Raw genomic sequence first — 18,114 nt, forward strand, 5'->3', positions numbered from 1 at the left:
AAAATGATAAACAAGCATATGTTGTTGCTCCAATTTTTTTCAAAATAGTGTATGGTCTTCGCCACTAAAATAAACAAAACTAGACTGCCTCAGTACCGTATAAAAAAACATGTGCACAGAAATGTATACTACTTATGAGATAGCACAACAGTATCCAAAACCAAAGCCAGTTGTTGGGCCACTTGGTTATGATCACCAGATAACAGTATCCAAACTGTAATGAGGTCATGCAAAACAAAATCCACAAAATGACAAGACTGGCAACAAAAAATAGCACGATGACTAGTAAGACCTCATTCATTAGGAGTTCAAGGGACCGGAAGAAGTGCCCAATTTATCCGAAGGCCTAGGTTTATAAACTTCCCCGCGCCCCTCGAAAAAAAAAAAAGAAAACCTGCCGAAAATGCGAAGATGCAGTAAGGCCTTTGAGGCAGCTCCATCGCACTAACGCCTCTAAGCCCGAGACGAGCCGCCCGTTTTGGAGAACAACACTAGCAAGGGGGCGGGGAACACACACTGGCATCAGAGTGGCGAGACAGCTTCCAAAATGAAAAAATAAATCACCTGCCGGCATCCAAAGACCGCGCAAAGGTGGGATTGGACTACAAGCGAATGCGCGGGCCTACGGTTGCAGTTGCCGCGGGGCAGTGGCAAAGCTCAGGAACCGAAACTATGCGGCCAGGCTATTTTCTGACCTAGCAACAGGGGCCTTCCGATAGTTGTCACTCCTGCCGTTACGCCCACTAAAGAGGCGCGCGGGTTACAATACACAATGCAAAAGGCGGGATTTTTACAGGATCGCTTGCGCTATTGTGACAACTCGGATTTTTACAGGATCGCTTGCGCTATTGTGACAACTCGACGCACCCCTTCAGGAGGCTCCCGTGAAATTCCGCAAGTAGGCTTTCCCGCATAGCTTAGTTTACAAAGCAGGATGGCGGAGGTCACGCTCGGAGAGTTATGAAGGCGACAGGACGCATTCTTCGGATGTGGGCATTAAGGGGGGACACTGGTCTTAAAGCTGTTTTTGTTGTTTTTTGACCAATCTTAATAAAAATGCATAGACTTATTCAAATTTTTATGCTGATTTCAAATATGCATTTATTTTAAGTGTAGGCCAATTAGTTTTCAAGATAATTAACAATTAATGCCCATTGTTTGAGGCCCAAATAGCAAAATAATGATTTCATCTAAAATTAATTTTAAGGCATGGTTAGATAGCCAGAATAGTGAATTATGAAATGTTGAGAGCAGATTTTTGATATGTCAATTATTACTCATTTTACAACCTTCTGAATTTCAGTATAAAAAATGTGTGTACCAAGTAATGGTAAATTAACGAAAATATATATTTTTTTAAGGTAAAATGAAAAAATCTGCTCCCAACATTTCACACAGCATACATTAGGCTTTCCATTGCAACCGAAATTTCAGCTCTATGTGACTTGGTTGCTGAGATATCAAGGCCTCAAGACTGCTAGCAGTCAACCATATGCATTTTGAGAAAAGCCCCAAAAACAAGCAGGGGACAGTTTAATACAACATAGTCCAGCACAAGCCCGGTAAACAGTTCGATGACGGTTCCCACACCAATGTGGGATGTGTGGCCGCGTGTCATCCAAGTGCCGTCGTATGATACTGCAATATTGCCGGGGTTCCCAAGGTCCAATTCATTATAAAGTTCTCGAACCGACCGCGCACACTCTTGTGTAACTTCTTCGGCTGCACGAGCTGCTGCAGGTGTCAACTTTTTTTTCACATAGTCTTGCCACGTTTTATTGTGGAGACCGCGGTGCGAAACGTTCAGCGATGAAAAAATGTCATTTAGAGCTGTCTGCTGGTTGCCAGTGCTCTGCATTGCACGAGCAGCGAGCACATTCACCACAAAAGGGTTGATCTTCTGATCGCCACGTACCCGCGGCGAACTCCATGTAGACGATGCGTCTCCACAGCTCGCACATTGAAGAGAAAGTTTAACGGCAAGGCCGTATTCTCGCTCATCTTTTACGAAGCTCAAGTCATTGCCGCCACACGTTTTACACTTCACAAGTTTCAACAAACTGTTGAGCGATTCCAAACAAACGATCGTGAAGCTTGCCTCGTCGAGCAGACAGTCCGACGCGCTGCCGTCACGTAAACAACGAGACTTCCGCTCCGTTGCTGGAGTTGAGGCGAGTTCTCGCAGTTTTTGTTCAGTCTTCGTCTTATTTTGGAGCACATCTGAGGGCTCCAGCATCACTGTATCACGGCGGATACGGGCGCTGCCGCTTACAGCTTCCCGTGCTGCGGAGCGCGTTAGGCCTACCTGCGCGGCCTCGCCGACACGATCGTTCAGCGCAGGAGTTTCATCATTGTCGGGGCGCACAGCAGGGCGTCTCTTGAGGTTATCGACCAGCGACTTCTTCCTTTTCTTGCCGAATTTATGCCTTGAGTGCACCTTGCGCGCTGAACCAGGCATCGCTGCACTGCACGGTCCGGCACAGAGGGTCGCGTCTCCCCGTGGCTCGGGCGCGTCAAGCAGACGCTGCCAGCCAGCTCCACCAATCGGATGACGACCTGCTGTCACGTGATCCGCGGCAGCCAATAGGATTTTGAATACTACCTTTTCTTTTTTGCTATTTTCTTGGCAACCAATGGGCGAACGGAAGCCGCAGTGGCGGGAAATTGAAGGCGAAAGGCGGCTTTTTCAAATGAGACCAAGATGGCTGCGGTGCCGCGCATGAAACGGGAGCTACGCTTTGCGAAATACTGCTGTTTCGGCGCCGATTTCAGCTCAAATTCGGGCGACATGGATTATATAAATTGGTATTGTGAGTAAAATACTGACCTTAGAGGCGAGAAATTTAACAGAGAGGTAGATAAATGGCTGCTGATTTCGAAAATAACATTTTCTAAAAACTGATTTTTTCGCGATTTTTCGGCCCGAAAGACCCGTGTCCCCCCTTAAATGTGTAACGTATTACGGAAGGATTAAAAAAAGTGCGATTGTTCAACGCGGGCCGTCGGCCATCATGTTCGCAGCATGGGTGATATGTGAGAAAGCCCACTTGCGGAATTTCACACGAGGTCAAGCCTAGCGGCGCCGGAATGCGATCGGACCGCGTGATAAACGACGGAAAAGGAAGGGAATAAGACCTCTGTATCGTTTTCAAAGAATTTTTAATTGGATCATCGGCTAATTTGCCCAGATATTGTGGTTTTGATACGGTCGAATTTATGAAAGTCTGTGCAGTATACGATCGCTGGCAAGTATTTGGGAATTTTCAAATATTCGGAAATTCTCGAATATCAATTTCTCTAATACGAATATGAATCCAATATATATAAAAAAGATATTCGATTCGTATTCAAAATTTCAAATATTCGCAAACACCTACTTTTCAACCAAAAATTTGATATTCACATACCTATAATCAAAAATGATAAAGCAAGCAAACAAAACTTCTAAAAGACTGAAGAACTGAGTACAGCTGATAAAGCGAGTTGAGTGAGCAATCAGCTACATTTCAATAATGGTTGGTTGGTTTATGAGGCTTAACGTTCAAAACCAATTCAGGCTATGATAGATGCCATAGTGTAGGGCTCCAAATAATTTCGACCACCTGGTGTTCTTTAACGTGCAATGACATCGCAGGCCTCTAGCATTTCCCCTCCATCAAAATGCAACTGCCACGGACAGGATCGCCCGAACTCACGTCTTTTGAGCAGGCAGCCAAGCACTATAACCACCGAGCCACCATCTTTTTAGCAGAACCATAACAAGTAAGGGTTTAGGGTTGCAAATCCTGCTCATGTGATGGGTGGCATTCAGTGAGCCTCCTCACCTGGGTGATGAGACGGACGCGTTGGCTGCCATCAAGGGCGGCACGTTCGATGCGGCGTCCCTTAACGTTGCCCCAGTCGCTCCAGAACATCCACCGGTGGTTGGGCTCCAGGGCGAGTGCCCGAGGATCATCCAGCCCACGCCACAGCAGCACCCGTCGTGCAGCGCCATCCAGCCGGGACACCTCGATGCGCTTGAGCCCCAGGTCGGCCCAGTACAGGTTGCGGCCCACCCAGTCCACTGCCAGACTCTCGGGCAGCTCCAGCCCAAACTCCACCACTGTCTCAGCCTGGCTGCCATTCAGGAAGGCCCGGCTGATGCGCTGTTATTCGAAAGGCAACACTTAAGAAACACTCCCTACACAAGATGACACAGCAAAGCCTCCCACAAAGCAGCAGGGCACCGTCACTCTCATGCTTTGTGCTGCCCAATCCTGCACTCACAACCGCTTTCTATTTCACCTATACATGCCATATGCTTTGGTTCTCAGACTCGAAGGTATCGAGCAGGCTGCTCCTCGCAGCTCATGTGCATTGTGGCAGAGCTACCTCACAAATAAGAAAAAAAGAAAAAAAAAGCCTTTATATAATTATTTGTATCTTCCTTCTGAATGTGACGCACTGTGCATTCTCAAGCGTATGATTTGAAGCAAAACAAAACGCATTATTTTTGTGCACAGCAGATACAGTGTTGGTAGATTTCCTCACGAAATGGCCTTTCCAGAAGACTCCCTTTAATCCCCTAATGGACACTTCTTTTTTTTTTTGGAAAGAATTTGGAGTATATCGGAAAAGAGCATTCAATACTGGCGGAGGCATAAGCTGCACTGCAGCATATCCAGAATTGAAAGGAAAGGTTGCGCGGCGTGCGAGATCGCTGCCTGTGACTGCCGAATGTGAAAGCGGTAGAGATAACACCTGCCTCTAGGCTCACGAGGGCGCAATGCAAGGGCTCGCCATCCTGGGTGCGGTGATTCATGACGAGGAAGGGCTTTGCTCTACGGCGCCGTACTTGCGTGTGCCAGAAACAAACACGCGGGTCGATGGGTGCGCAATATTGTAAAAGAATTTGCCGGGTGTACATACGAGCAGCACCTAAATGAAAATAAATACTGCCACCATTGTGCAACCTGTCGAATCGCATTTGTTTCAAGGTAAGGGTGTCTTTCTGTACTTTTTCCAGTGAAAAAGATTTTTTTCATTTTTAGAATTGGTTAGTTAGGGGGTCGACCTATAGTCCAGTATTTACGGTATTTAACAGGGTCACAACACTACACATCCATCCACACAAATGCGACGGACACTGGCTTTTCTTCATGATGGGGCATCTATGCTAACGCACTGAAAGAGCTCTGAAACACCTCCCGAGGAGAGCACATCAACTCGCTCAATCACTGCATTATTTTGTCATGAACACCTGAGCCAAATAATACACTTCTACACGCAGCAGAGAACCCACAATCACGCATGAAAGTTGGCTAGCCCTTTCTGGCGACTTTTTCATGCTCGCACCCTCCTCTGTCACATGCTCCTGCGTACGTATACCAGTTCAGATATGGCTATTGGTTAGATCCCTTCAGACGTCAGGCAGCTACCACGGCCACAGCCAGTAAGCCGTGCAGCTCTGGCGGGTCACAAAGCTCTGCCCCGGTGGTGGGGCCGGCGGAGAAATGCTGACCATTTAGCGCGCAAAAAGTGACGAGAGGGCAAGGCGTGAAAACGCTGAAGTTCTTATTTTGATTAAAGATAACTCAGTTTCTACAAAACTCATTAAAAAATTCTTACTGGAGGATATTCATGAAGCAGTGTCCTTTAACATCCCAGGAATACTGCAACTCTAATAGAGCCTCCTTCAGAGTCCCTTTAAAAATCCCCTTGAAAATGCCATACAAAAGTGGGGCCCTACTTCTCGCGTTTATTGAACTCCCATCCAGCAGACCATTCAATGTATCAAAGGTGCACCACAACCCTGCAAATGGCGCTTCTCCTACCAACGTTCCTGTGATCACTTCCACGGGAGTGGACACCTGCTGCTAACCACATGAAGATGCTGCAAAACTGTGTGATGAGGGGAACAAGGAGTGTGGTTATGCTTTGCCATTGGCCTGTTGTACCTACAGTAGAATCTCGATAAACGGAACTCGGTTAAACGGAACCAACGCTTAAATGGAACAAACACCTCGCAGTTGGTTGGTTTTGTATTAAGGCAATGTAAAAAAATCTCGTTAATCGGAACAAAAATTTTCCGACCACCGCATAAACGGAACCAAAAATAGGCTCGAAGCCGCAACTTGACGCGAATGCGCAGCCCCATCGCAGTACGCATCACTGCCCCCCTCCCGCCGTCTTTCCGATTTCCGTCTTTGGACGTTTCCGGTTTTTTCGCACACTGCAACCGCATCGCTTACTTTCTGTAACGGTGTGCTTGCAGTTGTGTTCAGCTAGGCTTAAGCCTTACATCCGCTATTGAGAGTCGTCTTCGACATGTCGTAGCGAAGTCAGCATCCGATGGCAGCGCAGAAGAGACCTCACAATGACCTTACATTAGAAAGGAAGGTGGAGATAATCAACGCTTTCGAGAGTGGTCGCTTCACAAAAACAGTGCTTGCGACGAACTACGCTGTCCCCAAGAGCAGCCTCACGAGGATATTTCAGGACAAGGATAAGCTGCGGCAGGCTTTCGGGACGTCACGCTTTGGCCCTCAAAGAAAACGACTGCGGGTGGACAACCACGAAGATCTGGAGAAGTGCCTGGTGGTTTGGTTGAGGAGAGCCCTCAGTGAAAACATTCCGATCAACGGGCCACTCATTCAAGCGCGAGCAGAAGAATTTGTTCTGCAGCTCGGCATCGAAGGTTTCTCGTGCAGCGAAGGGTGGTCGACGAGATTTAAAGATCGGAATGGCATAGTGTGTCGTGCCGTTTCAGGGGAGGCTGGCGCTGCAGACACGACAGCATGCGGGGCTGGCGAGCAAGAAAGACGGCTCCCGAAAATTCTGCAGAAGTGAGTAGCCTGTCTAGTATGGGTGGTGCCATCCAAAGAAAACGGCTGCGAGAGCTAGAACAAGCAAACATAAAGTCCTTTTTCACAAGCCAATAAATTGCAGTTCCTACTGATTTCCACGGAATAAGTGGACTATTGACATTTTTTTTTAAATTTCAGTAGTGCTTTGAAAAAAAAAATTCACTGCTTACTGCTTTTGTGCAATAAAGTTCGTGACCATAGTGTACCATTCTCTCTATTATCTAGATTTTGCATTTGAGATCCGTTTCCGCGGAGACTGCCAACTGCGCACACACCTGCCTCGTTGGGACCAAGCAGCGCGGAACGGATTGCGAAATCCTGAACCTTCTCTTTCTAAACGAAACTCCTGATAAACGGAACATATTTTCCCGGTCCCTTGAGGTTCCGTTTAAAGAGACTCCACTGTACTTTCAAGGAGACACAGCTGTCAGGGTGAGAAGCCAACGTTTGGTGCACCACTTTTCATGCAGTGAAGCAACCCTAGATGACTATGGGTGTATTGGTGGCTCTTGCCTGGCACTGCTGAAGGCGTCATGGAAGCAAACTTTCCTCTAATTGAGAGACTGTTGTGTTAACACAACAGAATCTTGATGATACATAGCAGATGATACGAATATGTAAAATTTCCTGGCTGCAATACATGGTGCACAATTTGCAGAATTTCAGGTGTTCCAAATACTCTACCGCACCACAGCTTATGATATGAATGCATGAGCTGCAACCACACCCTCAAGCACTAAGCGCCGGCCACACATCCCTGACGCGCGATCGCTAGTCGCGTGGTACGCACCACGCGTGGTGGCACACTGCCTACACATCGCCAAAGTCACGACCGCCAATAGCATAGTACGCACAGCGAGTGGCCCATACATTTCCGACGCATGTACATATCGCAAGCAATGACCGACAGTGCACCACCATAAATAAATCCCATCAGTCGTAAAGAGATATCTCCATGAATCCATTTTCCACGCTTCTGTATATGATTTTTTGGATGACTCGAATTTTGGATGATAAGCATATTTTTCATGACCTCATGAGATTAGTATCACTCTAGAGCGCTAGCGCAGCCAGCAGGTGTCCAAGGCCGCACAGCGGATGTGGCTTTGTGCATAAAAAGAGTCTGAGGGAACGCCATTAGGAGAAGCGCCACTTGCAGGGGTGAGGCATGCAGTTTAATATATCAAATATTTTGCTAAACGAGACCTCAATAAATGTAAACAACGCTGCTGTTCTTTCGCTTCGGACTTTCAAGGGAATATACAGACAGTTCGATACAAGCAGAAATTGGATATATCCGGGATCGCCTGTAATGTGACGAGTGAAAGATCATGATGTGCCAACAGCGAATACTGAGCAACATACAGAAACAATGAAATATTTGACTGCATTAATTTTAGGTGGTAGGAAGAAGATCTGAAAACTGCTATTGGAAATTTTCGAAATATTATAGAAATCCAAATAATCTGAATAGCAAAGCAACTGTGAGAACTGAAGAGAAAACCCTAATACCAGCCAAATTAATTTATTTGTGCACAGCTATCCTCACAAGAATGCTATTCAGCCTCGGTGCCTATCGGCATTTAGCACTCCACAATCAGGCTTGCAGTTCACAAATGATGTGACAGCGCCTCAAAAGTTGCCCAACCTCTGTACCGTGTGTATGCAGCTGCTAGTACCACCTTGCCGTCAGATGACAAATGACGTCCCCTTCTAATCATGCAGCATGATCAAGAAGGCAATTTTGGTTCTGGAAACCTATACAAGATGATATTTTTGACACAAATGTCTTATTTTACCCAATGTTGCAGAATTTGGCAGGTTAAAGGCGCATTCACACCGGCAAGTTGCGGAGGTTGCACGACATAATTAATACCCCTGTCACACAGCTGGTTTCAATGCCCATTGAGCCAAGGGACATCGAATTCAATGGAATCATCCAGTGCCACATGGTGGTTTTCAATGACCACTGAACTTGATGAACATCGACTCAATGAAGGTTCGTGAATGGCCACTGGAATCTCAAGGGCCATTGAGAACAACCTCGCACTCACCCTACATTGAAAAAACAACACAAAATCTTGAAAGAAACAAAAATATCTTTCAGAATTAATTGCAAAATTTTAGGCTACATTAGCCGGCTCATTAAGAAATTTTTATTCAGCAGTCAATATGACAGCTCCGCAGCACATCCGGCTATCAGATGTAAACAAACTGACGCCATTCGCAGCACTCCGCCTCGTTTCTAATTTTTTCACTTCATTGTGCACATTGCGACAACCAAGACTAAGAAGTGCCTCATAAATGCTGTAACAATAGTAGCTATGAACACCATAAAGAGGGTCACTGATCTATGGCAGCTTCATTGGAGAAAAGTGAATGCTTCTGAAAGGAAGTGCGCATTGCGGCTCATCGTCGCACCGCCATCAGTCTCTAGATTGTGCCGACCTGTGAAGTATTTGAATAACTTTTTCTGAAAAAAAAAAAAAAACTGTCAATTAAAATAGCATTTACTCTAACATTTTCTTTGTTTTACTCAGCTTCACTTAGTATATATATTTATTTTTGCAATGTTGCTACCGCTAGTGCCATCTGTCCAAAGGTATGTGCACTACAGTTGAACCTCGTTATAACGAACACTGATATAGCGAATTATCGGTTATAGCGAACTAAATTCGAACTTTGGTTGGTCATGCTTCATTTTTACGACATTTATTCTTTTATAACGAAACCGAAAACGCGAGATGCACCGCAATATCGGCTGTAACAAAGAAATATTAGGTTTACGCGAGGCTCAAAACGTTAAAGGTAGCATAAAAAAGGAAAATAAATATTGGGAGCCAATTCACAGGCACACTTTTTCTTTTATCGTTTGAAAAGGTTGCAGAAAGTTTGGCGGCCTGGCACATAAATTGTGCGTTTGACTGGTCACGCCACCTATGAACAGAGCGCAAAAACTAACTCTGAAAGTTATGACGACAAAGGGCCGAAGGGCGGCGCCACTTGTCAAGCGGTGAAGGCAAGCGCAGCAACACTGGCAATTGCCAGGCGGTGGTGGCGAGCAGCGAGCCGGCATTGCGTAGAGAGCTTGCCTTGAGGTATCGTCGCAGTGCAGCGCCGGGTCGAAATGGCAACGAAGCGGAAGGCGGTCTCACTCGAGACAAAACTGCAAATATTGAGAGCTGTGGACAGTGGCCGCAAGAAAAAGGATGTTGCTGCAGAGTTCAGTGTTCCCCCAAGTACCTTATCTACCATTTTGGCCGCAAGAAAGAAGATTGAGGGCAACACCGAGGACGCTATAAAAGCTGACCGTAAACGAGTTAGGCCTTGCCATCACCCGGACGTGGAAGCGGCTTTGCTTTCCTGGTTTAAAGACGTGAGGGCACGAAACGTGCCAGTATCGGGAGCACTTCTTCAAACGAAGGCCGTCAGCCTGGCCTGCGCACTAGGGCATGACGATTTCCATGCAAGCAGCGGTTGGCTGCAACGTTTTAAAGACAGACACGAGATCGCGTGCCACACGTTGTCTGGCGAAGGGGCTGCTGTCGACGTGGAGACATGTGAAAAGTGGCTAGAGAACTTTCGGCCTCTGCTCCAGGAATACGACGAGCGCAACGTGTACAACGTTGACGAAACCGGCGTGTTTTTCAAGTTGTTGCCAGAGCGGTCACTGGCCGTAAAGAACGATACCTGCCATGGAGGAAAAAAGAACAAAGACCGGGTGACGGTTGTCGTTGCCGTGAACATGGATGGCTCAGACAAAAGACGACTCACTGTCATCGGCAAGTCTGCACGTCCGAGGTGCCTGAAAGGCGTCCGTAATTTGCAGGTTGCATACTTGTCTAACAAAAAAGCCTGGATGACGTCCAAGCTTTTCGAAGACTGGCTCAGAGATTTCGACGAGGACATGGAGAGGCAGCACAGGAAGGTCCTGTTGCTCTTGGACAACTGTTCGGCGCACAAAGTCTCGATCGTGCTGAAGGCAGTTCGTTTGACGTTTCTGCCACCAAACGCAACTTCTGCTTTGCAACCGTTGGACAAGGGCATTATCCGTTCGCTCAAGTGCAATTACCGGAAGCGTTTGGTGATGCAACTGGTCTTCGATATCGATCGACGCAGATCAACAACTATCAACATCAAGACGACGCTTGAAATGTTGTATGGATCATGGAATGAGGTGAGGCAGTCAACAATAAGGAACTGTTTCGCAGATGCCGGTTTTGTTTTGCCTGCCGCCGAAGACGAAGTTCAGCCTGATGAAAACCTGGTAGAGCTGGTAGGCATCGCATTTGACGATTTCGTTTCGGCCGATGATAACTTGGCCGTGGCGCCTGAGCTGACGGATCAAGAAATTGTGGATCGCATCGTGGTACCCGAGGATAACAGCAGCAGCGATAGCGAAGGTGGCAGCGAACAAGATGAAGCACCAATAAGCAGTGCGGACGCCGCGGACATGGCCAGGAGGTTGAAAGGCTATTTGGAAAAACTGCCGACGACCAAAACTGCTCAAGTAGAAAAGGCCCTCTTGTGCATGGACACAGTGGAAAACTTTATTCTGCTCAGTGCTGTGAAAAGCCACCAGACGAAGATCACATCTTTCTTCAAATAAACGAACGCAGACCTGTTTTGTCGAGCTTCGTTGTTTTGTAATTTGACTTTCCCATACTACGCTCCTTGTTTTATATTCCACAAACCACGAGGAGACAGGTAAGGATTACCTCGTTTATAGTGGGTTCGAAGCCCAGAATAATGCATTTTAGTATTTAGAATATTCGCGCGAGACAAACTGCGGATTTGTCAGAGCCGATATTTATGTATACTGTTACAACGAATATCGGATATAACGAACTAATTTACGGTCCCTATGCTACTTCGTTATAACGAGGTTCGACTGTACTCACTCAATGATCATAAAAATTCGCCGCGTGGCAGTGATGAGTCTGGATGGCCCTTGAAAGTTTCGATGAGCATTGACTCAATGGGCACTGAGATCGCCCAGGCGACAGGGGTATAAGCCAATTCACCACGGAGGGGGAGCCTCGAACAAGTTGCCAGCAACCATTTTGGGGCAGTCTCTGTCCGATTTCTTGCGATGTGACATCATGTCGCAGAACTCCCCAACCAATGTGCGGCGTCGTGAGGTATGACACCACATCACATGACATTAATACCAGAGTACTTACTGTGCCGACAAATTGAAGCCACAGCCTAGGCATCAGTGTTCAAATACACACACTTGAGCAGCCGCACTGCACCTTCTGCTGCATAGGCTGTTCTTTCTTTTTTCTATATTTCATGAGAAGTTCGTGTCACTGTCATGAAATTTTCCACAGAGGCAATCAATGACGTCGTAAAATATTTTTTCATTTTTATGATTAAGCAGCACCTCAATTTCATGTGTTGCTAAAAAAAAAAAAACAAATGTGGAAAGAAGTATCAGAGTTGAACGCTTATACAGACAACAGGTCATGTGTGCATATACATGCATGCTGACACTTTTGTGATATCGGGACGACTGCTAGGAGTATTTTCCCTGAATGACGATTACTGACATGCTTTTTCGCGATTAGTTTACTCACTACGCATCATTAGGCGACACACACGTGTCCTTGGCCATTTCTCCCCATGTGGTAGAGGTACAGTATGCTACATGGCGAGACAAACATGTCATGGCAGCCAAGACGAGAAAACTGACTTTTGGTAGCGCCATCCGCTGTGCGCATACCACTGGGTCTGGAGATGGCTCGAGTGTCTGGTCACTTGTCGCCACTGTAAGCACAAGCGCACTACAGCTCTCTGGGCTTTCAAAGCTGCATTACGCTTGAGCACAGTCACTACTTTCACTTACACCCATATGTGCGATCTGAAGGCAGAGAAGGCATGAGAGTGGTGCCTCTCCCCCGTCAATTCTTGTCCAGAAGGAGAGGTCTGAAGAAGCGAGTCGCAAACTTGACTCGCCTATGTGAACACTTCTTGTCGCTTGGCACCCGTCATGAGTCTACCAGAGAAGGTAACGTCACCTTCGCGACTCGCCAGTGACGCTAAACATTTCAGCACTGAGTGCTGCAAGTCTTGCCCAAATCAAACCTTGGGCAGCAAGTCAATGCCAGCTAGGTGGACATATGAAGAAGAGGGCCCCTCACTTTGAGAGCCGTGTCAGACCAGTAGAGATGACCGTCGTTGCCGTCGTAGCCGAGGGCTGCTGCCTCACGCACTCCAGCCAGCGGAATCTGGTCAGTGCGGCGTGACTGCAGCGAGATGCGGCGGATGTCATTGTTTTGGGCATACAGCAGGAATGCCTCAGCGGCTGTGCAGCCGCGCAAGTCGGCGCGTAGCTCCAGCCCTGTAGGGCAGGCGCACACGTGGCCGCTGCCCCTGGGCCGCTGCAAGCACAGGTGGGAGCAGCCCCCGTTGCCACGGCTACAGTTGTTCTCACCCCGCCGGGCTCGCACGTTCACCGCCTTCAAGCCCATTAGATCAGGCAGCTGGTCTAGAATCACTTGCCGCTGGCCGGCCGTCTTCTTGTGGAGCCGCTCTATAGAGCGGCCCTGCCAGTCCGTCCAGTAGATGTAGTCACCTAAGTGCACATGAGGTAGAGACAAGTCCATTAAAAGTAGCTCAGAAACAGATCTCAACTAATAAACATCTGAGAAAGGTCGGATACAACTTAAGTCTACAGTGAAGCTCTGCCTACATTCATGACCAGCACAAAAAACTCATCCATGACAAGAAAATAGCCTGCTGCTAAAGCTCTTCTTGTAACCCAAATGGAAATCTTATCACAAGGTGAAATACAAGCACCGAAATTTTGATGTCTCTCGGTTATTTAATACAGTGAAACAGGGTGTCTACCAAGTTGACGTTTCCAAATTCCCTGAGTTTTCCAGGTTTTCCCTGAGCGCATTTATAAAATTCCCTGAGTGACATAGCACTTTGTTTTATGCGAAAACAAGCTGACACAAAGCCGCCTGATGGTATCATTCTCCAGTAAGCATGTTAAAAAATAAAAACAATGATTTAATTCTTTTAATAGTAAGGAGTAGTGTTTATTTCATTTAAAAAAAATGGGGAGGCATTAGCAAAATGCATAACAAATCGAATATCTTCGAAAAAATGCTAAAACAAACTGCAAATAGAATTGAACATTTTCAAATATGAACTAAAAGGAAGATGCATGAGGAAACAAATATTTTCAAATGTGAGATATTTCTATCTACTGATAGTAACTGCAATGGTGTGGGATCTGAGCGTTAGCGTCACAAGTGCTATTCTCTCAGCAAGTCTATTCAGACGAACTGCAGATTATAGAAACCTTAGTTTGTAGAAGTGAAAAAGCTATGAAGGGAAAAACTTCATAGGGTAAATGTTGCTACCGGTTATGCGTGCGTATTCAGCGCGTCGGGCAGGTACACATTTGAATAAGTTGTACAAAACACGAAGAAATTCCATGAGTTGCCAACCTGTTGCCGCGTGTCCTGTTTTGAAAGCACCGTTCATAACATGAAGGTTACAGCTGCCATCTTCAAGAATACGACGGCAGTCGCGCGATTCACAAAGTTCTTGTTTGATCTCATGGAGAAATTTTATATTTACATTTGGCCCATCCATTGAGATCCAAAGAATTTTTGATCGGGAGAGTCCATCTGAGGAAGTTTTAAAAGTGGACGCCAATTCTTCCACCCGCGTGCACCCCAGAAAGCATGACGTCAAGTAGCGCGTTTTCACGCTCTGCTCTGCATCCGACCAAAAGCGAACCAACACGACCATTTCCTCTTTTTGTGCAGCTTTGTTTAACGATGAGGTAGGAGGCTTGGCTTACTTCTGACATGAGGTTCTCCTTGAAGAAATTAAGGTGCGAGGCCATAGACAATAGTACAAACTACCTTGTCTTTGCCAAGCTGCATTTTCTTGGCTGTAGCTGATGATGGGAACATCAAAGGGAACAGAGAAGCCGATGCCGCGGCAGCACGGAGTGATGCGTGCGTCATAACAGCGTTGAGGCACCACATCACTTCAGCATTTATGACCTCTAAGTCACGGTGAAAGATATCCTTTGCTGTACTATCAGCTTGGACATCCGTCGCAGTAGTTGAAGCACTTAAAGGATGCATAGAAACTGACGGCACTGGCCCGGCATTGGTCACAACGGTGGTCGGAGGTGTCAAAAATGAGGCTACAGAGGTTGTCCCGGCATTGGTCACAATGGTGGCCGGTGGTGTAAAAAATGAGGCTACAGATGGTGTCCTGGCTCCGGTAATGGCCAGTCAGTGCTTCTTACTTTCAGCGTGACTTGTCACCCCTCTTCTTCCCATGTTGCTGAGCGAAAACTGCTTTCTGCACAGAGCAGTTCGGGTTACTTTCGATGGGCCTAATCCAGGCTGCAAACTCGCAATGTTTCGCATTTGTCCAGTCCTGGACGAAAGTGCACTTGAAGGCCGTCATGCTTGACATGTTGCACACAGCTTGCCTGTGTGGGCACCACAGCAGTCATTAAAACTAAGTCGGTTCAAAACCGCGAAGCTAAGTACGAACAGAATTCGTTGCTTTGCTAGTGTCGGCAGATTGCGAAAAGGCGCGAAACTATTTCCCTTTCTCCCAAAGCTGCGTCGCCTGCATCGCATGCGTGCAGCCCCTGCGGCAGAAATGGACGCTTCCATCAAGGAGATGCGCAGGGAGGAACGGTTCATATGGGACCATCGCAAGTCCTCACTAGGTCTTTGTTCTCACAACGTTTTCTGCCGCCTTGTTGGAGCTGTCCACTCGGAAACACGGGAAAACAAGGGGAGGCTGCTGGCCGTCGGCCAGCGCACGTGCGAACCGTAGGAAGCGAGCGCTCTGCCGTCGGCCACAGAACCGGGGAAGCGCGGGAAAGTGTCCACTTTCGACGTAGCACACTTCGAAATTGGAAGCGCCACTTGTGCCGCAAAGCTTTTTGCCGCCTTGCTGGGATGCTCCACTTGACACCACAACGTTGGAGGCCAGTTGTCGCTGAGGAGAAGACGCGTAACGCTGCACTGGACAATCCGTGCATCGCCAGTCCGCATTGTTTACACGAGGCAGCATTATTGCGATTTTAGTTCCTTTTATGCAGAACCGCAGCTAATTTTCCCTGATATAAGCACAAATCCCCTGAGCTTTCCCCGAGCTTTTCCAGATTATCCACATTCCCTGAGAATTCCCAGTTTTCACGGCTGGTAGACACCCTGTGAAACAATAAAAAGCTTTAACTTAGTTTAACAGCACAAAAATTTTGTTTCTTCGTGTGTTGTGCTTTTGTTTCAAAAAAGCAGTTTACAAACTGCAGCACTATTTTTGCACTATTTTGGATCCAGACTGTGCAAATGCATGCCTGCATTTTTTGTCCCAAATGAGAACCACAACCACTTCTGCTGCTTCAATCAATCAGTGAGTTTTGAGTCCCTTGAAGGAGTGAAGTTAGAATATCAGCCCAGCTGTGCTCAGCTCAGGCGGACACCAAGATGTATGGCACGACGCTGCACCACATGCAAATATGACTTCTTTTCCTCCCTTCTAGCCTGCTACCTCGTTGCTTTTGTATCATCTTTGCAGCCCCCTCGAACAAGCAGTCGAGGGGGAAACCAGACCAGTCCCTTCAGCATTCTTGTGAGCTCAAGCATCACGCTAAGCCTAATGTGCCTACTGCAGCACCACAGTGCTCAGAATTTGCAGCTCACTTCTCACACTTGCAACGACCCCAGCTGTGAACTTATCTCGGCCACCCACCAAGTGCGCTAACATATTAGAAATCGAGCCCTTACCGAGAAGGGTGAACCCAAACACATGCGGCAGTTGCTCATCTAAGAGCACTCGTCGGTCAGAGCCATCCAGGCGGGAGCTCTCGATGCGGTCCGTGCGGGCATCCGCCCAGTAGAGCCGGCCCTCGTCCGCGTCCAGTGCCAGCCCATTAGGCCAGCCCAGCTCTGTAGAAACCAGCACCCGCCGCTCGCTCCCGTCCAGGGCAGCTCGCTCTATCTTGGCTGGCTGGCCCCAGTCGGTCCAGTACATCCACCTGCAGGGGGCAATGGGGACATGCAATGCACTCGGGCACCTGATAGGGAACTGCGTTCTGCCCATTAGCTACCATCTTCACTAATTCCTCCTAAGGACAAGCTGTGTTACATTCGTGCCAGATGTATTACTGGTGACACAAAATAAATGCAGCTAGCCTAGCCCCTTATAAATCGTATATATAAGAGGCACTGCCAACTCAGATGCCACATTAATCGTAAGTGCAAAAATCTTCTAATGTTACCACTCTGCAATATGAACTGAATTGGCTCAAACACCTGAAGAGACATTCAGCTGCATTGCATCCTCATTACATGCTGAAAATGTATTATGGAAAACTAGCATTTTAGCTGTTCTCACAATGAAAATAAACAGCACTAAAATAATAAATTTACAGGCTCCCTCAAAAAGGTTTCTACCTTAAATTACTTTCAAAGCAATTAAGTGATCAGGAAAGGAAGCAAGTATAGTACAGTGGAACCTTGGTTATGCAGCCCCTGTTAATGCGATGACCCACATTTTGCAACGAAATGAACTGGCATGGGCCTGGCAAATCCCCCATAGCAGTAATGTATTAAAAGCCTCGATGATATGACGAAAGAATATGCACACCCTGCTCCGTACGACGGCTGGTGGGAGCCGCCTGGAATGAGAGACACTGGTGGAGCACTTTACTGGCAGATGTGACGTCAACCAAGCTGGTTCCAAATTGGAATAAAGACGGAGATGTGCGCGCAACGATGCAATGGAGAGCACGGCAGCTTGTAATGATGGTTCTGCTGATGGCTGGAACTCAGTGACTCTACTGACGGGAATGCACTGCCTATATTGACAAGCTTCGAGATTACCATATACTGCCACATAAAAGTCTACCCCCAACTCGTAGCTCCTGCTAGCACCCCCCCCCCCCCCCCCCCCCCGCCTAAAAAAGTTGGCTCCAGATACAAATCGATGCACGCACGTACCCCCAACCCACCCCTTCTACTCTCCCTCCCTCTGCATCCTCCCGCCGCCACACTTAGTTTTGTAGCTTCCCGCAGGATGAAATCATGGTGCGCATGCAGCTGAAAGCAATAAATGACTGACGATTCGATCACGAGCACGGCAGTCTGAAGCCGATGGAGATCAAGAGCGGAAAAAACAGCACTCCATCCTGCCGTCCGTACTCGTGTACAGCCCAACTTACTGTAGTCACAAACCAAACTGCAAGCAGTGTATAGTTTCGGATTCTGGCACGACG

At 47.3% G+C, this 18,114-nt stretch overlaps 1 protein-coding gene across 4 annotated transcripts in view; it reads right to left on the minus strand.

Annotated features, from left to right (window-relative positions):
* Window positions 1-18,114, minus strand: part of arr (low-density lipoprotein receptor-related protein 6) — a 79,488-nt gene that overhangs the window by 27,435 nt on the left and 33,939 nt on the right. For all 4 annotated transcript variants that reach the window (XM_077661134.1, XM_077661132.1, XM_077661135.1 and 1 more), the window contains 3 exons: window positions 16,625-16,875; window positions 12,989-13,422; window positions 3,825-4,145 (listed from right to left, as the gene is read on the minus strand). In XM_077661134.1, the coding sequence (XP_077517260.1) occupies window positions 3,825-4,145; window positions 12,989-13,422; window positions 16,625-16,875 (1,006 nt within the window). The remainder of the gene's footprint in view (window positions 1-3,824; window positions 4,146-12,988; window positions 13,423-16,624; window positions 16,876-18,114) is intronic.

This window comes from Amblyomma americanum, chromosome 4, assembly GCF_052857255.1.
Source record: "Amblyomma americanum isolate KBUSLIRL-KWMA chromosome 4, ASM5285725v1, whole genome shotgun sequence".
NCBI classification, from domain to species: Eukaryota; Metazoa; Arthropoda; class Arachnida; order Ixodida; family Ixodidae; genus Amblyomma; species Amblyomma americanum.